The following is a 20,856-nucleotide window of genomic DNA, read 5'->3' on the forward strand; positions in this document are numbered from 1 at the left end:
AATCAATCGAAGAAAAGCTCTTGCTTATAGGTTCAAATTTTGAGTTAATTAGCCCACGAAAAAGCAAGACTTTTCTCTATGAACAAAACCAATTCCCTACAAATTTTTCGTCTTACCTCTTCTTTTATGTGTTGCAGAAAAGGTATCGATACCGAATAAGGATAGGAAGGTGGTGAAAATTATTTCAGCATTTAGTGACTGCGCTTACTTTACCCCCCAACGTTAACGAATGCAAATTCTCCTTCACTTTAGCATCTCATACACACGAAACACGCATTTAGAAAAAGCAAAGAAGGTATTAAAAACTAAACACAGATGTGTTAGAACGCAAGCGGTCGCCACGTCGTATACGCAACCTACTGTACCCATCACATGCACATCAAGAGCAATCAAACGATGAAATTCTAAAGACACAATCCGCTGAAGTATATGTAGAATAGAAAAGCATATGGCGGATTTGATGTCTTCTCTGGAGATAAAAAGTATGTATGTAATAGTAAAGCAAGACTGAAGGAAAATTTGTGGTTTCGTTAAACTGAGAATTCAAATTAAAATTGAAAATCTTAAGAACAAAGCGCTAAAACAACAACCAAAAAGTAACAGTGGTGGCTAACTTGAACGACTTTTAATCACAACGCGACAAATTCTTCACATACAGTCAGTTTTACAACCAGCTCAATGTGCCACTAGTATGTAGAACGAAAATATAGGTAATCTGCTCGCACCTGCTGCACTTTCATCCATATTAACATACATATACATATATGTATACGCAAGTTGGTGTCACTGCGATATATTGCTGTCTTTTAGCAGTCGCAGTAAAGCTAAAGATGAATTTTGTATGTATGTATGTATGTTAGTTGGTGACTGCATTGGAAAGGGAAATATCGCTAGTACGGAAAGCTTTGTAAGCTCACAGTGTTTGCTGCTGTGCATATTAATGAAAAGATCAAACACATGCCCGCACCATTTGTCAGTACTTTACCTTTTGCACATTGTGATTGCACATACATATGTATGTATGTATGTGCATAGCTATGCATATGTATATTTAACTATAAGATGTGGTTTTTGATGACTAGAAATGAAGCCGCGAGAAAGTGCAATGCTGTACTGAACTTGTACAACGCCCATTACGCCTAACACATGCGCTCGTAAAATTAAGTAACACTTTGAGAGCTTATATTTAATGTCTTCTGCCTATCGGCATTTTTCCCAAAACATAGTTTCCGTTATTGAAACTCAACTCTGACTTAACTTACTTTCATATATCGCTTGCTATTACAATTTGCTAGTGGGTTTAAAATTAAAATTTAGATAATCGGTGGCAGTTAAGTCACAGATGGGTTTAAATAAGAGAAATTACTTTTTTCTAAAATTTCAGATAGAGGGTTTTAAATATAAGCCACCGATACGTAAATACGAGGGCATATTGTGAATTTTTTAAAATCTTTTTATGCCCTTTTTGTTAAAAAAAGGTTTAATTTTTCAGCATAGTTTCTTATTACCTGCATAAATTTAGTCTAGTTTCCTTTTTGATGAGCTCTTCTTTCGACCCATTGGAGCCATTTGTTCGGGTTTTAAACAGAAAATAGTTGGATTGAGGTAAATCGCAAAAACGTGCTGGCACATTTCGTAGCCGAGGCTATGGATTATGTGCGAAGTTAACTTATTTGATTTTTGTGAAAATTCCCGAGGTTGGCTGCTTCCATGGGCCAGTTGTAGCCAAGTCAATATGACATAATAATTTAAAACAGTTTTCTAAAATAGTGGGAAGTACTACGCTGGGACTAATCACTTTCGCGTTATCGATTGTTAAATTCAATGATTTTCTCTTGTTTTTTGATCTGATTTATAAATGTGCAGGAAATTATGTTACTCATACGCCATGTATACACGCGTTTGTCCCTAATCTTAAAAGGAAAAAGATTAGATTATTTTTCTCCTCTACAAAACGATGTTTCTCCGTCTACATAGATACCTTGAATTAAAAATAAAACCATATGATGCGCTAATTGCCAAAAGTTTTTAAATAATTAAAAATATTTCCTGTCAAATTGAGAGATAATGACTGGTCTAATATTTGTTGAGAGGAGCAGTGTTGAATTTAAAATTCCCTTCTTCTTTTTTTTTGGCGCACTAACCCCTTAAGCGGGTTTCAGCGAGTGCAAAACAGCACGGCAGTCGTTTCTTCTATGCCAACTGGGAAAGCCAAGTGAAGTCAAGTTCTTCGCCAGTAGGTCTTTCCATCGCTTCCGAGGCTTCCCTCATCCTCTGCTACCACCAGCGGGTTCCGTGTTGAATACTTTTAGAGATGGACTGTCGAAATGCCAGCTAAGACTTCTCAGAATTCCAAAAAATTTTAAAGGACTTAAAACTAAAAACTTAAATTTTTACACACTTCATTGATTTGACGCGTCATCATCATATCTACTTAAAAATTCAATTATGCGCCAAATGAGTTTAAAATTTAAAACCAACATTAAAATGGTTTAATTATTTCGCACAATAAAAATTATATGAATATCAGTTATGTATGTATGTACGTCCATGCTTAAAACAATTCATTTTATAATGGGAGCGATAACAATCCTAGCAAAGCTTGACAAGTTAAGGCCTAACTTTTTCAGCAATTTGGGGCGCCTGCTTAAACCACACAAAACTAAACAGATAAATAAAGCTGTTGACTTAATATATGGCGAATATACTTATATGCAGCATTTAAATGTGTTGCAATGGGACTTTAAACCTGTCGACTTAAATATATACCGGCGGTCCACAAACAACAGCAAGAACCCAAGTACACGAGAGGCTATTGACTTTTCAATGCCAAACGATTATTAAAGCATTTTCTGAAAAAAGGAAAGGTAGGTCATGTCCCACGTCAAATTTTAACCAAAAAGCTATCAGATTTCCAACCGATATGCAGCAGTTTAAAATATACATTGGGTCCCCTGTCAGATAGCTTATGGCGGGAGCAACAACCGCAAACTTAAATCAGTCAAAGTATCTGATATGCCGCAAAAATAAAAGAATAAAATAATTAAAACAAAAACAAATTCATTGAGTTAAAAGTGCATATGTGTTTATGAATATATGTATATTTTGTATACTTATGTTTATAAATACATACATATATATATTTACATATATAAGCTGTTAATGAGCAGTTGCCTGCAAGTTATGCGGGCAATGAAAACAAAAATATGAAATCATGAAAACACTGCAGTCAGATAAACTGCATTCACATCAATTACAAAAGTCGCGAAATCATTTTGCACTACCTTTACATATATACACACATACTTATGCACAAACAAATAGACATGTGAAGGCTATGTATGAAATGTATTTGTATTAAGGTGGTCCAAAAATAAGCAGGGAAATCAACTTTTTGGAATTTTTTTGCTACCACCACCCAGAATTATAGAAAATGAAAAATGAGGTGGCTAGCATTTCTTTTTTTTTTGAAATCGAAACCATGCCGGCGGGGATTTAAATATTTATTTATTTATTACTTATTTATTTATTTTTTTTTTTTTATTATTTATTTATTTAACCAAAAATGGTTTTAAAATTAAGAAAAGATTATTTTTAAAGTAAAGTTTCATTTTGTATTTTATTACCGAAATACAAATTAAATTAAATTAAAATAAACTTAGCACTAACACAGAACCTAAACTAATCATAAGCACAACTAAACATATATTTAGAAGAAAATAAGTTCAGAGGGCCAGATGAAAGGAAAGAAGAATATTATTGCAATCACACTCATCACAGTGACCCAAAATATTTATATATTTCCATATATTTTATATGGCCAGAGTACACTTTTTCGTATAATTTTTATAAAATAGTTAAAAATAAATATTTTTTGATCGAATAAAAATATTTCCCTTCAGCAATCTTCTACGAAAAGCTGCTTTCCGCATATAAAATAGTTTATGGAAACTTCAAAGGTCACCAGGATTAAGTGTTAACCGATTTCAAAATAAAAAATACGGGTCTCCTTATTTTCGATAGTGTTTAGTTCTGGGGGGTTGGCTGGAAAAATATTTGGTTCACCCTAATGTAAATACAAACATGTAGGCTAATAATTGTTGTAGGAGAAATAAATATGTTCATTCATATTTTAAAAGGTTAACTACAAATTAACGAAATCACAGGTATTAATTGTCAGTCACCTGGTAATTAATTGCATTGATTGCAATAAATTAAATTATTATTCTCGTCGAAATTAATGCACATAATGTAAGGCTTCACAAAGGTTCTGAAAAATTACGAACGTTTAGACTTACGAGTAATAAGAAGAAAGGACTCAATGTACGAAATAAATGTTATTTCAGGCCTCTGGTTTAGTTGTCACAAAAAAATAGAGTCAAATGAAAACTATTATTATTTACTTATTTTAAAAAATTATTCAATAAAATATTTATTATATAAAAACAAGACTTGTGACACTAAAATGAAAACTAAAAAATAACCACTAAACTACTTTGTAACAATGAGAAAATTCCATTAGCAGATCCATAAGCGACCTATCCAATAGGATGATCTCCTTCAGATACATCAATCAATGTTTTAACACTCTTTATATCATGTCAGGTCACTGCGGGAGCGAAAGAAACGAGGTCGCCGAAAAACGTAGGAAGGCTCAACGCATGCAGAAGAAGCTATAGAATTAAGTCGGTCACAGATAAATAAATTTTTCTTTTAATTCACTGTTAAGCCACTCTTAGAGCTTAGGAATTCGGGAATTTTCATTAGAAAAAATTTGCATTAATGTAGGAAGGAGTAAGTGTTGGAATTATGCACAGCACTCTAAATAGTCACAAAATGAGAATATTCCAGCGGCTATTTAAGCATAGTTTGCATTGCGACAATGAAAATTGTCATTTACCACACAATTATAGTAAATTGGCAACATTAAATGCAACAACATGAATAGTAACCGCAGTCAAAACAAGAACAACCGCAACGCGCAAAATGCCAACATTGAATATAACTACATACATACATACATACGTATGTATAAACGAACAAAAAACAAATTTTCCACTCAAATTAGGTTCATTAACTGGCGCCTGCATGACTTTCAATTTTGCATATTTTTCGCTTTCAAAAAAGTAAATAAATACATGTGTAAAATATCGATGTGGTAGTAATGGTCGGCATTCGATGCGAGTATTCGCAATGCAATGATTGTGACTTTGGTCAGTATGGTGCGTGTTGAGAATTATGGGCGCATAAATTGCCAAAACGGGCATACATACAAGCAGCCGATTTTAAAAATCAAACATTTCTTAAAAAGAGAACTCATAGACCTTTAAAATTATGTATAACTAAATTTTGCGACTTTTCATCGGGTAAATTTTATAAAACCCAAATTTTTTTAAATTTTTTCAACCTTGACCATCGCTGTTTCAGAAATTTCTATAAAAGTTGCCAAACATTTATAGCCTTATGCATAAAAAAATAAAATAGCTTTACAAAGGTTTTGTAAATTGAAAAATGTATGAAAACGTCAATTTATAAAGCTTTTCAAACCTATGTATTTTACTTTTTATAAATAAAGCCATTAGTATTTTTTAGTAATTACATATTTTTTTGTTTTTTTTTATGAAAAAATTATAATTTTAACAAGGAAATAATTTAAAAAGTAATAGCTTCTGCGTAAAGATTTGTTAAATTAGTAAAAAAATCGGTGGAAAAATAAAAAAAAGGAATGAACGGTAAAAAAATGCGCTAGAATTTTTTTTATGAAAAATTTGCAGAAAAGAGTGCACATGGCGTATGAGTAACATTCTTTCCTGCCCATTTTTCATACAAAATATCTGTGCGCGTTTTCATTTGGCCACTCATTCCTTTTTTATTTAACCATCAATGTTTTCATTTCTATTTTTTATACGCACGTACACACACACAAAAATTTACCTAAACAAATGAAGTAAGCTGGTATGTACAATAGGATATATTCTTGTTATTTCACGGCGAGCTACTTTTTCAACGATTGTTCACTTTCGTTGGTGAAGTTCATAAATTTTAAATTTCACTAATTAAACACTTTCCATATGTTGCAAATCGCTTCAGACTGCCGGTGCTTTACTCCATATAAATCAGGTCCGATACATATATACATACATATGTATGTATGTAGCTGTTGCAACATTCCGAAACCCAGCCTCCTAACAATCCCCAAAGGCACCCAATCGCAGTTACCGCGTGACCTCCGTGCGAGCGCGACAAGTGTGAACAAATTGACGCTGATAAGGCGTAACGGGCACGTACTAGCAAGTGTGTCTGTCTGTTTATGCATAAATGATTACAAATGTGAATGTAGTATGTATGTATATACCTATATAACCTGGGGCAACAGGAACGCAGCAGCACAAATGCACATATGTATGTATGTATGTATGTAAGTGCACACATTTGAATGCCGACGGAATTGGTGTGAATTTATTAATGTGTTTCGCATAAAATTTAAGCGATCCTTGTAAATTTTAGCAATTATTGTAATTTTTTTTCGGAGGTATTTCGTTTGTAAATTATGCGTGAACATACTAAAGTTAGCCCAGTTGGAAATTGTAGTCTGCTAAAAAAAAAATTATTTTGTTATAAAATTTTTGATCGACGTTCACCAGAAAGTGACAAGAAACGATTCTTTTTTATATAATTAAATAAGCTCATTCAAGTATTCTCTGAAAACGTTTGCTAAAACTGATGATGTCAAAAAATAAAAATCAGTAATCTATAACTTTTGAACTGGTTCATATTTTTCTTCGAGGTTTTTTGTGTTGATAAGTAGAATTATTATTAGATTATCTATCGATAGCCATAATAAAGAAAAATGTAAATATGCTCCAATTTTACCTTGAAAAATTAGTTTATTATAAATTATCGATAAAATTAAAATTTATCATTATTTTTAATTTATAAGTGACACACAAAAAACCTAGGGTGCGCATATACATATCTCGTTTGATAGCTCTTGGTCATACAAACAATTCCTCATACTCAAATTTACTAGATCAATTCGTGTTCTCGAGAAAACAAGTTTTTAGGGTCCAAAAATCTCAGCATAGCAGCTAATTTTTTTCCTCCAAATTTTTAAAATTTATCGTTTTTTTTTTTGGCCTACAAAATAGCGGAACGCATTAAGAAAGCCGAAACGGCACTCTTACTTGCAAAAAAGTGATAGGACACTGGTTATATACGGCAATTATCTGTCCAATTATACTCTCTGGAGGCTTAGTATGGTGGGTTATACTTATGAAATCTACAGCGCTGAGTAGTCTGCAAAGGAAATGTGTATCAACGACGCCATTTGCTACACGCCCACAACGGCCCTTAATGCCATGTTACGTCTACCTCCACATTACGCGATAGGTTGCCTTTATTGTAGCAGTAACTGGCTCAGGAATCAAATAACCTTAGACCATACCAGGCACCTCGGCGATTTTTCAGTTATCCCATCAGTGCCGACTAGTGTATAACCCCACCCGCTTTCGAAATAAATACAAAGTTTATATACGAACACTTTAGTATTTCTATAGCTAAAAATTTAAGAGAGAGTCGGAGAAGGAGCGTTTTTTAAGTTAATGAGTTTTTTAAGTTAATAGGCCAAAAACTAAAAAAGAATTTAAGTACATTGCATTCTGATTTATGAGTCAGATAAAGAAACAAACTGAAATATCTCTGTTTTTGAGTGCCATTTTAAAAGCGAAGTAATTTTTGTTATTCAACGAGACTATTTTTCTTGAATTCTCGATCTAAAAATCTTGGATCTTGAAAATACTGTTACATTTATTTTGCTACGTGTTCTCGTTCCCGAGATATTAAATTATGTTACAAAAAAAGTCCATTTTCCACACTGTTTGCCATAGATGACCTATCATTATAGCATTCAACTAATATGGTTGCCTGTATACTGACGAGTACATAGGCTAGGTTCTTCTTCTTCTTCTTTTTTGGCGCTGTAACCGCCTAAGCGATTTTGGCCGAGTTCAGCAAAGCACGCCAGTCGTTTCTCCTCTGTGCCAACTGACGCCAATTGGAAACGCCAAGTGAAGCCAAGTCCTTCTCCACCTGATCTTTCCATCGCAGTGGGGGCCTCCCTCTTCCTCTGCTACCACCAGCGGGTTCCGAGTTGAATACTTTCAGAGCTGGAGCGTCGGTGTCCATTCGAACGACATGACCAAGCTAGCATAGGCTAGGTTAGGTACGAGAAAAGGAACAGCAGGCACAGCTTCAAAAGATCTGTTTGAGACCACATCTCCCTGGCTGCAAATTAACGTCCTGTGAAACCTCCAAAAGACGCTGAAAAATATTTCCAAATCAATCGCTGAAAAGTTTTGAGGATTGAAAGAAGGGTTGAAATAATAATCATAATATTTACAAACGAATAGTGGAAGCGTTTTGGTTTTTTGCAGTTGTATTGGTTTTCAGCTTTTACATAAAGTTAAGCTACCATGAAATCGATGTTCTACATTAATTAGCTACAGACTCAGAAATATCTTAAAAGTCAGAATAAATTCAAGGTGATTTCTGGGTATGCAGTGTGAAACTATTCAGGAATTTCTTTTAGGGATATTGGCATTCATGCATCCACATTCATTCACAAATAAAATCACTCATAGTGTGTATGTATACATATGTGCCCACATAACGTATGTATGTATGTATGTTTACATGTTTGTTTATTTATTTTTGTTTGCATTGTTCTATAATTGTTACTAATTTAAGCATTGCGTGTATGAATGTGTTCACACGTGTGTATAGTATGTAGTAATTAGCTGCCGCTTCTCATTATTGCTTAATTTTTTAAATGCCGTAACCGTAATTGTTGTTGTTGTTTATATTGTAGTGCCTATTTAAACAATTGCAATGCATACGCAAATTATTTACAAATCGTGTGAAAAGCTTAATTTTTGCAGTGCGTTTTTTTTTCTCAGTTATTATTAACATTATTACTATTATTGCTTTTGTCATGCATAACTCATTTTAATTATCACAGTCTTGGTTAATAATTTAGCCAACAGAGCTGAACCGTTAAATAAACTGCAATAATTTTAAATTGCTGCACATGTATGCTATACTATACACACATACATACATATGACCATGTACATACATACATACATTCATACATATGTATATGTAACTAGGTATGGATATAGTATGTATATAAGTCGCTGTGTTTGTTTAGTATAAGGTATATCCATGTCACAATAATAATGATAATGAAAATGATTTTCAACTTATAGTGTGAAAGTGACTATTAGCAAAACCGATCGTTACGCATGGCTACGGTGACCATCCGTTCTGTTTTTTGCAGGACCGTACTGTTTTTCAAAGGTCGGTCCTGCGTAGTTTTTCAAACCTGAAAAACCTGAAAATGTACTGATTTTTTCCAAGTGTCCTGCATTTGTCCCGCATTGTTCGTTATGTTAAAATTATCGGACAATGGATGGATTTTATCAAAAAAGAGTTTTTTGTTACTTTTCTTAGCTTTTCTTCAATATCTCATGAAAAAATCTCCAAATTAACGTAAGCGACTTACAGCTCGAAGGGTATTGATGTGCCTCTTACCAAGATATATAACTTGTGGCGATTTCAATGAAAATTATTAGTGCTACAGGGGAAAAATTGAGATTTTCAATCAAATACGCAGATTCATTTGATTATTTTTTTTTTCATTATTTAAAAAATTCGTAAACTTTGAGCCAAAGATAATGAAAATCGGATCAGAAATGTAAATGCTATGGAGCGCAATCTGCACAAATTATTTTTTTGTAAAGGGCACTTTGTAACTCGTCGTTTACGTCGATTCATGACGTCGATTTTTGACAAATAACTGCGAAAAGTACTAAAAAAACAAAAAAAGGGGGTATTGTTTTCGTTTTGAACGACTTAAAATTTGCCTATAAAATAATCTTTTAAAGATTTTATCTTTTCGTGTAAGCTATTGTAATTATAATATGTTTTACTATACTTTTATAAATATTCATGTAAAAAAAAGATTAATATCAATGAAGAAAACGTGATTCATTTTTAGAGTTTAAAATGTATTAAGAATTTTGAATCATAAATACTCTTTTGATATTTTTATACTACGTAAATATATGTAGGCATATTTTTGAAAAATTGTCCTTCATTTTGAATCCATATTTATGGTCACCGTACGCATGGCGTATACGTAACTAATATTTACTCCGATATTTTAATATCACTCCCTAAAACCTTTGGTAAGAAAGAGCGTTAAGGAATATAATAACTTTTATAAAAGTGGGATCTGTCGATGAACCAGTGTAATACCAATTACAAAACTAATATCTACTTTGACCGCTAATCAGAGCTCTAGAATCGGTCATGGTACGATCGAATCTGATCGGCGCGGATTACTTTCAAATTAAGCTGGTTCTTTGGTCACAGAGATATTGTGGAGGTTCTCTCTCCAAACAGGGACGGTAAAGGAGTGCCTGTGGTTCCGATAGGTATCCTGACTAGGTACTATATGTTAGGTATTCTCGCGTTACTGCTTGATATCATTCCGAACATCTACTTTGAAAGATGTCAACGTGAAATAATGTCAGCATTTTCATCTTAGCTGTTCTAATTACTTCCGCATTATTCAGATTCAAACATCTCCGATAGTATTTCATCAACACTTCCAAGAAATGCTCTGAAGTGGGCATGAGCTTGCTGCGAAACTTTGATTTATGAAGAAAAATGGGATTTGTAGACATATTTTCAAAGCTGGAGAGCTTACGAATGACATCGATTTGAGGGAAGTACTTCGGAGATTAGAATTTGAATTAAACTTTAATTAAATAGTTGAGAAATCCCTGGAGAGGCTAAATAAAACTCGAACCTTGAGCCAGTGCTCTATACGCAATTTAACGCTATTCTATGTAGAAGGGTTGCCACATGTTTAGAAAGCCAAATTCAACTTGATTATTAAGTGATTAAGGGAATTAGGAAATTAAAATATGTACCATAACAATATGGGTGTCACACGAAAGAGATTTTAGATGTTTTAGTTTGAAAATATTTTGAAGATGGTTGCCACCTATTGAAACGTCGAATGTAATTAAATTATACAAAAATTTTTTGAAATATTAAATTATGGGTGCCAAACGAAGTTTTTGATTTGAACATTTAGAGTATTTTTTAAGAGGGTTGCCACCTAATAACAACGGTAAAATCCAAATTATTTAATAAGTTAAATGAATTATTAAAATATGGGTGGCAATCGAAATGCGTTTGAAAATGCTTTATTTCTAAACTATATATAGGAGTGTTGCCACCTGTTTCAAAAGTCAAATTCAACTTATTTCAACAGTTAATTGAAATACAAATGTATCGCAATATCAAACGACAGGGATTTAAGACAATTTTAGTTTAAAAACACGTTTGAAGGGGATTGCCACCTATTTAAAAAGTCAAGTTTAGTTAAATTGTAAATAAATATTTCTCATATTTCTTTGGAGCTTTCAAACAGTTCCATGCAGAAGTCGTGGTACTCCGATTTTGGTCAAAGTGATTCGCTAAATATTATAAGGACAATTTCTACAATAAAAAAGTTCGACTTATTTTACGCATTTTCAAACCATAATTTCTCACTTTATGTCGATAAACGAAATTTTGAAAACTGACCTTACCCACGCGGTAGCGCAATTACAACTAAGTAAAAACCAAAAACATTTTCGCTTGTCTGCAAAGACACAAGTTTCCCCATTTAAACTCACTCAATTGCCCAGCGCCGGCAAGAGACAAGAATTGAGTAAAAGCTCTGCGCTGGTTAGTCCTCAAACCCACTTCCGGCAATGCTCAAGTGGATCCTGCGCATTTTGCCAGCACTCACTATGCTGCTCAATCACTGGCAGTTGGTATTTCTTAAAAAGTAATAAAACCTTACACGACCACACAAACCTTAAATGAAATGTACTGGTGGCGCGTTTCTCCGTGCAAATTGTTAACCGCACTACTCCCTTGGTGGTCCTGCAAACGACGTAAATTACTCAAATTTTGGGGGTGGCGCCAAATGGCGTATTTACAAAGTCTTGTTGTGCTTATTGTAATAAACTTATTGTTGTTTTTTGTCCACTGTTTGTTATTGGTATAATTCATGTTGTTCTTGTTTTCTTGTAGCACTTGTTTGGCATGATGGGGGGTGCGTTAGCCATTTTTCTTCGGTTTACTTCGTAAGGCGGCCGCCCCCCGCCTGACGTCTTATTCTTTATATATTTTCATCGCTGTGGCTTCTATTTAGTTCTACTTCGCATTCTTCTCTCTTCTGCACTTATTACATTATGTATTCACCGCATTTTGAGCTACTACAACGGGATTGGAATAAATTAAGCGTGTGCAGAGTGGCTGCTAGCCGGCTAACGAATATGAGCAACGAACGATTCGTTGTAAATGGCCATTCACATTGTTGCTTAACAAGCATGTATAATACATACATACATACATACAAACTGTATGTTGCACGAGTATGTGCATTGTTAGTTTTCATTTTTTATTTTATTTATTGCGCAGCAAAAGTATTATTTTGTTTCGTATACACAGTATGTATGTATGTATGTATGGTGTACAAAGAATTATGTATAATAAATGAGTTCTTTTTCCTTTTCGCTCTCGCACATTCGTCCTTTGGTCGTCCTTTCGGGGTCATAGACAAGTGCAATGAACCTCCGATTACCCGTGAAAAATGGCACTTTTCACCGCCAATCCAATCAGCTGACGGCGCCAATATTTACTTTGTGACTTGCCAAGAGCAAATATCCATCCATTGACACCCACCCGCTAAACGGAGAATATGTCTGGCTGTGGTTGATCTCCTTGTGGGACGATTATAAAGGGAAAGTGACCGACCGATAAGGTTTTGTGAATTGGCAGCTAAAGAAGTAGTGCTCAGCTGTACATTGTGACCTTCAAGGACTTTTTGATATGAAGTGAGAGGAATTTCAGTTTATTATTTTTTTGTTTTAGTTTGTCCGGAGGTTTACGCGTTTTGCCTTTGATTACCAAACTGCAGCCAATCAGCCATTCTTTACAGTCACTGAGTTTAAAACACAATAATATACATATAATATAAGTGCATTCATGTATTTATAAGTTTCAAACTGAAAAACTAAATGTAGTTACAGGGGATAAAAAACTTAAAATTACTGATCTTGGCACTAAGAAAACTTTAATTAATACTTTTCGAGAGAAGCCAAGTCCATTTTAATGGGGGCAGTGCTCTATCTATACCATTTACCACTAGCAGGCAGCGTGTTGAAGACTTTAATAATTCGCTTATTGCGGAGCTAGGGCTGTATGCCTCTTCGTTGGGCATGACTAAACCAGTGGAGCCGCTGTATTGTAATTCGCTGCACAATGTCTATGTCCCAAAGCTCATATATGTAGCTCGTCATTTCATCGTCTGCGGTACTCGCCGTTGCCCACGCGTAAAGGCACTTAAATCTTCCGCAGAATCTTTGTCGCGAATACTCCGAGAGCCGCCTCATAGGATGTTGTCATTGTGCAAGCTTCTGCGCCATATGCCAGCACGGACATGATGAGTGATTCATAGAGTTTGGTTTTCATACGTCGGTAGAAGACTTCTCTTCTTCTCGCGTATATCCATGGCCTTTGAGGGATTTGCCAGGTCTAAACACACACACATTAATAAGGCCCAATCAGGTCGTTAATGGTGGGGCAAGCCTTTCACGAGATACGCTGTGGTTAAAGGTCTGATTCAGTAGTATATGCTGGGGCAACCTTTTTTATGGATTGGGCAAAGCATGAATTCATCGCTTCCCTGTTCAGCTAACTTTATCCACCCAACGTATCATATATTGAAGCATATTTTTGCTCTACAGGTGGCATTGTGGGGTGTAGTGGTGTAAAGTGTGGCATTCAGATACAGTTGCTAGACAATAAAAAAAATATACTCTTGCGTCCATTTCGCGTAGAACCTTGGGTTGTGTTGAAAAGCGCTGAAGCGTCACTGAGGTGGGTCTACAAGCGGTTGTCTGTCTTGTACCAAGCGGCTCGCTATATAAACTTGTCTGGATGAGATTTTCCTCTTTTGTAGACGACCCTGGTAAACGTTTTAGACCCCCTTAAAGGCCTAACAGTTAGATTTCCTCTCTTAAGTAAAGGCTGGCAATACCGCTACTCAAGATTTGTTATGGACAGGGAAGGTAAGAAGGCAATTTATGGTGGAAGAGAGACTTCGTCTCCAAGTACTGACCGCAACCAAGCTGAAGAGAAGGACTATACGATCAAAGGATACTTCTCTGAGCTCTGTGATTGTACTTGTGAGCGTTGCACCCGTTACGACCTAGGAAGTAGTTATGGGACTATCTTGGAGGCGATAACACCCGTCGATTTTGCATAGTGGCAATGAGTGGGGACCCACATAAATGAAAACCCTAACAAACAACAAAATCAGGTGAAGCTTCGAGCGGCGAGGGGTCGTAGGAGTCGATGCCGAAAGTCTGCTCCGGCCTGGGTAGAAATTTCAACGCAATGCAGGCTCGAAATCGACTGTCTCTTTGTACGTGAGGTCGACACCGGTTTCTGTCGGGATCTCTAACGGCGGAAATGCGCCGATTCGAGGAAAGATACTTGCAGAACCGAAAGAGAGGTCTAGGAATGTGGTACCTTACGGAATCGCCAGTAATAGTAAATGGCTTTCGCCTCGTCTGATGGTGGCTTCTAGAACACCCAGTCAGCGGCCTCACGGAAGCCTTAATGGCACGCAATACCGGCGAGGTAAGCGCACTTTGACCGTTGTGCAACCACGGTTTGGCGAAGGTTAAGTTTTTAACGTAGAATGAGAGATATCCCTGACGAAGAGCCTCGGACGATAGGCCAATGCCGATGGATACAGCGAGGAGTGAATAAGGTCACCCCGTAAGATAGTGCTAGAGGAGCTGGTAAGTAAACGCTGACAGGTGATTGCCTATGCAGATGACCTGGCACTTATGGTTAGCGGAAGATTTTTGGTTAACCTTTTTGGTCAAATTCAGGTTTATCCACTTGTAACTAGGTGGGCGGCTAACAGCGGCCTCGTCGTCAATGCCAGCAAAATGTAACAGGTATTGTTTACTAGAAAGTATAAACAAGATACCCGATGAGGCTCTGCGCTGAACTGTTTTATATAAGTTTGCACAAAAGAGTTATATACCGTTTAAAAAAGAGCAAAAGACGAACTACGTCTATACTTTTACTTTTTTAGTTATTTACATACAATACTTAAAAATAATTTTTTACCAAAGGTCCTTTTCGAACTTCGGAGGCCCATATCTCGATTTCGGAGGCTAACTTCGAAAAACGGAGAAATTACTTTTTTACTTATGACTCAATCTTTTGAAAATAAAATTGGTTTGGTCCAATACCCAGAAAAAGATGTTGATTTTGCCGTATAGTGTAATGCAAAGATGGTCAGAACGCGGAGGCCATGCAAAATCGGCAGTGCTGTACAAAGAGACGTTTGCAACTTGCAAACATTGGTGAAGTCGACCCTGGTTCGAATCTCAGCGTGGTTGACTTCAAAGACCTATCGGTACGACCAAGAGCCAGAGCCTGGTTACCATCTAAGCCAGCGGAGCCAGAAAGGATTCTGCAAACCCTCAGGCTTTACAACCCGGAGCTACCAGCCGCAAACTGGAATGTGGTGAAGGTTATGGAGAGCGGTAGATTCAGACGATTCAGATTGTCCTGCTTCTCAGAAAGAAGTTCATTGCGCTGCTGGAACAAAAGAAAGGAGTGATTAAGTACGGCCTCGACATGGCCAAAATCAGTATATACAGCAATGATATGAACGGAGCAATGAACCTCATTGCAGAAGTAGAGCCAGAGGATCAATAAACATCAAATAACACACGCTAGCAGCCGTCCTAGATATCGAAGGCGCCTTTAAGAACATCATGCCTGACGCGATAAAGGCAGCGCTGACAAGACTGAGCATCGGATCGTGCACGGTTGCGCTTGTAAACCAAATGCTGTGATGCAGGGTGGTTCGGGCGGAGCTGGCGGGGGTTTCGTTGACTAGGTTCGTAGGAGGGTATGATCTTACACGAACAGTAAGTGGTAAATTTCCACAGAAATTTTCAAGCCTAAGAAGCGGGAAAGCGGTGCGATGTGATCACACTACAATTCTTGTCAACCGGCAACTACCGAGCACAACGGACTACGATGTACCAATGTTCATTTCTACCAAAGGTTATATCATAGCCATACCTAACAGATAATTATGGATCGAAGGAGTTCCAGGATGATTTCTTTTTTGGAACGAATTTCCGTCATCCCTTGTCAAGCTTGGTTTGCAGACACCGGATTCGGCGTTATGCCATCGAGTTCCAGGATCTTAAGATGCCACAATATTCTACACGGAGGGCTCCAAACTAGAAAACTGAGTAGGAGGAGGGATTTACTCATAACAATTGGGAATACAATTATCTTCTCGTCTACCCGACCATTGTAGTTTCTTTCAATCCGAATCAACGAAGCTTACGTGGCCGAAATGGAATATACGGATCTCGAGAGAAATTCTCACTCCCAATAGAGGCGATATGTCACTGGTCATTGGCCTACTTACAGGGTCAGTCAAAATGACTACTGCAGGAGATGCCACGACGAAGAAGAGCGTGAATCAATCAGGTACTTACTCTGCGATTACCGTGCGATTAGGTATAGGTTTTTTAAATAATCTAACGGCAACTTCCATGTTTGGAATACGAAAAAACAGAAATGTATGGAACGAATTCAAACCAGCTGATTTTTGGCCAATCAAACTGAGCCGCTTACTTTGCGACAACGTTTTTATTGTGCCGTCTATTGTTATTATAACAGCATACAAATTCCCCAAAGAGTTTTTGGGGAGTATGCTAGAGTGACAATCGTTGGTTAGATATAAATCTGGGTCGTTCCGGTTATAAAGACCCGGCTGTCGTGGGAATACCGTCTCGCCATGTTCTGTACGTCTTGTCACTGAAAGTATCCCTACGACGGGGCCTAAGTGTGCTGGCGTCCTCTAAAGCTTTGGTTTCCTCGAAAGCGGTAACGTAACTAACTAAGATGATGGCAATACACACTGGTACGTGATTTAACGGCACCGTAATATATTTTTGACGGTGACAGTGACGGTGTAGAACTATTTATCAACGTTTTTTGGCAACGTCATGTTTGTAGCGGTGTATTAAAAAATTTGTTTACAATTTTTTTTACCAAAATAAAATTATAAAGTGGAAAGTGCAAGGACGACCGAAGAGGATGAAGTCCTAATTCATTTTGAGAAAAGCAATGAATGCCTATGCAGAAAGCTACGTTATAGGGAATTTACATAATTCAACTGTCATAGGCAAAGTTGAACGAAAGTGGGCAGCTGGTTAACTTCAATGAAAGCGATTATGTGAAAGATCATTTACACCAGGCAACTGCTGCATTCAACTATTGCCTGTAAAATCGCCTAATGTAAATTCCCCATTACGTTGATCTATCTTTACACAAAAGCGGTACCGCTATTAGCATTGGGAAAAGCGTTCGGTATGGTACGCGCGTAATATTACGGTGTCGCTTTTCGAGGAAACTAAAGCTGCCTTTACATGAGGCGATTTTTTGACAGGCAATAATCGCCTGCAAAAGTTGACTTGCTGCCTACTTTGAGGCAAGCGATTTTTGAATCACCATTTACACGAGCGATTTTTCTTGAGCAATGTTGAATCGTCTAAAAAATCGCCTCATGTAAATGCAGCATAAAGCTTAAGCCTGGCAGCCCCTACAACCTAACCCGACGTTTACATGAGACAATTTTGCCAATGCAATAGCAATACATTCACACCTCTTCACTAATACATTCACACTGCTCTCATTGTTTTCGTCACTGTCTTTGTTAGTTTGATATAGAGAGGCAAGACAAAATGGCAAGAAATCGCACAATGATGAAAAAGTGGTTTGTGTTTGGATATTTTAGTAAATAATATGAAATTCACGCCAAACGACACTAACTTAAAAAATTTATTATCTTTATAATTGTCTGGCCGCCTACTTTACTTGTCTCAAATAGTCTTATGTAAACGCAGCGTAACCCTTCCTAATTCTGCACGGCCGTTAAATTTAGACATATAAAAAGTATTTTTAAGATAGTTAAAAATTAAAATTAGCTGTATAAAGTTACGACCCCATACATATGTATAAAGGAGAAAAATCTACAATTATGAGTTGAGAACAATTGATTTATGAAGGTGCCTAATTTCACTATAAATTAAACTGGCAAACTATTGCAAACACGGTAAAAAAAACTTCAGAAATCTGGCATCACTATTTACAGCACAATTGCTTTTGGTAATCAAGTGGTTGCTGTCATTTTGCAAACGTCATGCGAAGCAACCCTACTGCGTTTCATTTCTGCTACTGAAAAAAAAACATTGTAAACACAAAAACTGCAATTGTTTACAAAGATTTATTATTCTTCAAAAATATTGAAAAACATCAAATATAATTGCAAATTGAATTGAAGAGAAATTTTTAATGCACAGATGTTGAAAAGCTAACGTGAAAAGCAGTATTCAACAAAGTGAAGAAGGATGTAAATAAGGGTGAATCTCAAAATTATGCAAGTTGCAAAAAGGACTGTACCACCACTTATGACTGCAAGTTCATTCTATTAGGAGTCAACACCATTGCAAAATAGCAAACATTTTTTCATTTGATTGAAAATCAAAATGGATGATAATAATGGTTTGTTTACTACTGAAAAATTAGCGCGCGTAGATTCCTGTAATAAAACCAATGAAAATGTATTTATATTTACAGTTGTATTGAAAGAAAAACCGACAGAACCGTCGGAGTCCCAGATCAACAATAAATTTCATCAAAATGCATCTGCCAAACATTCCGGTCCCTTCTATATCTCCCCCTTACTATTTGACAACAAACGTCTGCGAAGGAAACGCCTACGATGGGCCAAAGCTTTGCTGGTTGCGGCAGGCTTCAAACTGAAACGGAAAAAGACTGAACGAAGTAAACGTGATTTATCCACTTTACGGCCCGATGTTACAATTGATTTATTGTCGGATGACGAACAAAAGTCTTACAATTCTAATACAGATCAAACGAAAAATGTTTTAATTGAAAAGTCAACATCAAAAGCAATGTCCAATGGGCCACCCCCACTCGTACCCTTATCAAACAAGTCACCGTCATCTAATCAACTTTTATCGCTGGTTTATCCCAACCAGAGCATAGAAATTTCAAAAGTGCCGAATATAACACTTATTCCTGTACAGAATTTAACAAACGCAGCAGCACCACCTATCGCTTCGGTAGCGCCAATGCCACGTCGTGTAAAACGCAAACGTAAATCACAACTACCGAAACGCCATGAACAACCCACTATCGTAAATAATGAAAGTATAGTGTTGAGTGATGATAGTGACATTGAAGTAAGCTCAGCGTTGACGCCAGCAAAAACAAAAAAACATGCCATCAACGCCTTGGATTCGCCAGTGTCAACAACAGCAACTGGAACCTTGCCTTCAGCAACATTGGCGCACATGTCGCCACAATCTCAATCACCACCCACGCCCTCGAAACCCACCAAATATCCGACACTTTTAACGCCTTACAGTGGACAAGTCGATGAAGAAGTGACCGTTTCGATTGTACCTCGCTCCTCATCTGCGGGCGCATGTCCCAAGGCGGAAGCCAACGAATTATTTCCTATGCTGCCCGATGAAACCACTGTACATACAGTAATCGCGAATCGTACGTATGAACTATCACTGACAAAATTGCGAGAAGGCCTTGCCTCATGTGGTATACCAGAATTTGCTAATGGGCAGCAAAAAGTGACGACAACGCGGCGCAAGGGTCAAATAGTAGATACGCCACCAATGGTTTCGCCTACACCGGCGCCGATTTCACTGAAATTATCCAGTGATTTAAGCATTTCATTGATCTCAGATGACGATGATGACATCCTCGAACAACAGCAGCAACAACGTCTAGCTGCAGAGAGCTTATTACAAAAACAGCCACAACTTATGGTGCAACACTTGCAACTACCAGCGGGGGGAATTTTGCCTTCGGGTGCTAATGTGGCGTTGGTTGGTCCGCCCAGGATGGCTCCGCGCCGCCGAAAACTCTGTTGAATAGTGCTCTACAGTCGGGTACAAAGCGAGTAAAGCTAAAATGTGTATAATGTATTTTCAAAAGTGCATAGCTGCAATGAAAAAAACAACTAGACAAGCTAGTTTCTTATCACCTCATTGCTTTTACATACGTACTATATTCCCTAAACATTTTACACGTCAAAGGCTTTAATGAATCATTGCACCGCAACCTAATCGTATACTTTCCAGAGTCTAGAATTAGTAGCGTTGAATTAATTTTGGAATTATAAAAATTTCTGAATGAAAAAACATTAAGTTAATTGAATACTTTTAGGTTACAATTATCGAACTACCTTTTATTTATATACTATTTGAAGCCAGTATAAAACTACTATTTTAAGTATAAATTTTATAGCCTTGTGCTAGGACGTTTTTAAACTCGTAAAGTTCGATTCCTGAACATACGTCGTAAACACTTAGTATTTGTATTTTTTTTAAGCACATAATTGGAATTCTCTGCATATAACAATGAAATTTGTTTTACTCTACTCACGCTTCGAAAATCTTAAAAAAAAATATGCATAGAAGAAATAACGTACAAAGTATTCAGACGTTTTTGTAAAGTGATACAGAAAGCTTACATAAATGCTTATTTACGGGCATACATATATTTAAGTCAAACTTATGTACATACACACATATATAATGAATAAAAATCATATATGAATATTTAAGTGAAAAGACA

At 36.5% G+C, this 20,856-nt stretch overlaps 1 protein-coding gene across 1 annotated transcript; it reads left to right on the top strand.

Moving 5' to 3' along the window:
* Window positions 1–18,386: 18,386 nt before the first annotated feature.
* On the top strand, window positions 18,387–20,825 carry LOC118733369 (protein a6). Its single transcript, XM_036462735.1, has 2 exons — window positions 18,387–18,738; window positions 18,814–20,825. The coding sequence occupies exons 1-2, from the start codon at window positions 18,723–18,725 to the stop codon at window positions 20,148–20,150; spliced, it is 1,353 nt and encodes a 450-aa protein (XP_036318628.1). The 5' UTR covers window positions 18,387–18,722; the 3' UTR covers window positions 20,151–20,825.
* Window positions 20,826–20,856: the final 31 nt, after the last annotated feature.

This window comes from Rhagoletis pomonella, unplaced genomic scaffold (genome assembly GCF_013731165.1).
Source record: "Rhagoletis pomonella isolate Grant_MI unplaced genomic scaffold, Rhpom_1.0 Rhpom_scaffold_00002, whole genome shotgun sequence".
NCBI classification, from domain to species: domain Eukaryota; kingdom Metazoa; phylum Arthropoda; class Insecta; order Diptera; family Tephritidae; genus Rhagoletis; species Rhagoletis pomonella.